The sequence below is a fragment of the Microtus oregoni genome, unplaced genomic scaffold, assembly GCF_018167655.1.
Source record: "Microtus oregoni isolate MIOR12 unplaced genomic scaffold, Mior012 000008F_ref0000371, whole genome shotgun sequence".
Taxonomy (NCBI): Eukaryota; Metazoa; Chordata; class Mammalia; order Rodentia; family Cricetidae; genus Microtus; species Microtus oregoni.
Window position 1 is genome coordinate 55,389,944 of NW_024543067.1, and position 2,685 is coordinate 55,392,628.

General features: G+C 35.7%; 1 protein-coding gene across 1 annotated transcript; it reads left to right on the forward strand.

The window, feature by feature from the left end:
- The first annotated feature begins 464 nt into the window (after nucleotides 1-464).
- On the forward strand, nucleotides 465-1,412 carry LOC121451612 (olfactory receptor 150). The gene has a single exon (XM_041657303.1). It carries the CDS (start codon nucleotides 474-476, stop codon nucleotides 1,410-1,412), a length of 939 nt encoding a protein of 312 aa, XP_041513237.1. The 5' UTR covers nucleotides 465-473.
- Nucleotides 1,413-2,685: the final 1,273 nt, after the last annotated feature.

Sequence of the window (2,685 nt, forward strand, 5' to 3'; positions counted from 1 at the left end):
ATTAACAGAAATAAAACTTCTGAATCAATGCTAAATGAAAGTACAAAAAGCTTTTATATTACTTGTATATGTTACCATGGCAGACTTCCAGCTGTATTGGTTAGGTTCTCTTGTAGATGTTATACATATCTGAATATGAAAGCTCCATAGAGCATGATATTAGTAAGGTATATAGAGTACAGAGGAAATAAAATGAAAGTAATCATACATACTCTCCAGAGATTTGGGACCAATTATAAACATACTGTTCTGTGATACAGCAATGATGGATGTAGATGTTTACCTGCTGGTTATTTGCCTGTTTTTGGAGTCACAAACTTTTTTTGCCATCCAACACGCACAAGATTTGTCAGAGAAATTGAAATATCTGTCCCAAAAGATTTAAATTCTATATTACACTTCAATGTAAGGAAAAACAACAAATATATAATTCCTTTTTTTTTCACTTCTTAAATAGAACTCTCAGGAAAAAAATGGCAGAAGGCAATCAATCCATAGTGACAGAGTTCATCCTTGCTGGGTTAACAGAAAAACCAGAGCTGCAAGTTCCCCTGTTCCTCCTCTTCCTTGGAATTTACCTACTCACAGTGCTGGGGAACCTGGGGATGATCATCCTGATCGTGCTCAGCTCCCACCTGCACACCCCCATGTACTTCTTCCTCAGCAGTCTGTCCTTCATTGACCTCTGTTACTCCACTATCATCACCCCCAAAATGCTGGTGAACTTTGTGGCAAAGAAGAATGTCATCTCCTACCAGGAATGTATGACTCAGCTCTATTTCTTCATTGCTTTTGTTATTTCTGAATGTCATATGTTGGCTGCCATGGCATATGACCGCTATGTTGCCATTTGTAATCCCTTGCTCTACAATGTCACTATGTCTTACCAAGTCTGTTCCTGGATAGTTGGTGGAGTGTATGGTATGGGCTTCATCGGTGCAGCAGTTCATACTCTCTGCATGCTAAGAGTGGTTTTCTGTAACACTAATATAATAAACCATTACTTTTGTGATCTTTTCCCATTGATGGAGATTGCCTGCACCAGTACATTTATCAATGAAGTAGTACTTCTATGTCTCAGTGCTTTCAATATCTTTATTCCAACACTGACCATCTTGGGTTCTTACATCTTCATCATAGTTAGCATCCTCCGTATCAAATCCACTGAGGGCAGATTCAAAGCCTTCAGCACTTGCAGCTCCCACTTCTCTGCTGTTGCTGTCTTCTTTGGTTCCCTGGCATTCATGTACCTACAGCCCTTCTCAGTCAGCTCCAAAGACAAAGGCAAAGTATCCTCTGTGTTTTATACGACTGTTGTGCCCATGCTGAATCCCATGATCTACAGCCTGAGGAACAGGGATGTCAAAGTTGCTCTAAATAAGTTATTTCAAAAAAAGAAGTTCCATATATGAAGAAATATTCATCATAACAAAAACATACCATATCTAGGAGTTTTGTTCAGAAAGGAGTCCAGAGACAATAACATGTGTCTATCCATGAGTGTACTATTAGTATGTGATTGTTTGGCTATGAAAAAGAAGGTGATTCAGGGAGAAATGGATTTATAACTCCTTACACATGGAAAAGGCAATTCTTGAATGTTACATAGTTCACCTACAGAGCGTAACCTTTAAGACCTATAAATATATTTTTAATCCATCAAAGCATTTTATGATTCATTTTGCTTTATATGTATAGAATGTGTTCTTTTAGCTAAGATTCTTTATTTTGTGAATAAATTCATTTGGTCATTTCTTTTTATGTTCTCAATATCTTGACTATCTAAAATTTTTCAATGAAGTGTACTGCCCAACCACTGAAAGTTTGATCTCTATAATAAATAATTTTAACAAAAACACAAGGCTTGATACTTTAGTCTTATTAGTTGTTTAGATCTATATTAGAAATTATAGGAAAATAAAGGTATGTAATTTTTCTTAGTGAGAATTAAATAATATAAGTGTGACAGACTCACATTACATATTATTGGCTGGATAAATTGACACATATTTGTCCAGATTCCTCAATACAAGTTTGATGCTAGGATAAATAAATGGCCAACACAACGCAAACTCTATGATATTTTTGGAAATCTTTTGTCTCAGATTGCTTTGTTTAGGCATTTTTTTTTTACCTTACTGACATTTGATTGTATATTATCATTTCCTATTTTGTGATTTTAAGGGGTTTTTATATGTGCATTTATGTGTGTCTCCATAAATGTTTCTCCTGCTGTGTCTTTTCTTTGTTTTTGTTCTCTTCTGGTTAGTTTCTTTGTTTTATTTCACTGTTTTTTTTTTAGACATGGAGAGAAAAGGTGTGAGATTGAAAGCCTGGGGAGGTGGGGAAGGTCTGGGGAAAGGATGAGGAGGAGAAAAGCCTGATCAGAATATATAGTATGAAAAAATGTTTTTTCAATCAAAAATCTGTTCCCTGATAATTTAATACTAATTTTTCTTATGACCAAGAGATAGTTATTTTTCTTTTTTTTATACTCCCAAAATTGTATTTATTCATTTACTTTTTTATTTGAGATAGGGTCTCACTATATAGCCCTGGCTGACCCGAATCTAGGTAGGCCAGGTTAGCCTCAAACTCACAGAGATAGGTCTGCACCTGCCTCTCAGGTGCTGGTATTAAAGTTGTGCACTGCCCTGCCAAGCAAGTTCTACTTCTTTTTTTTTA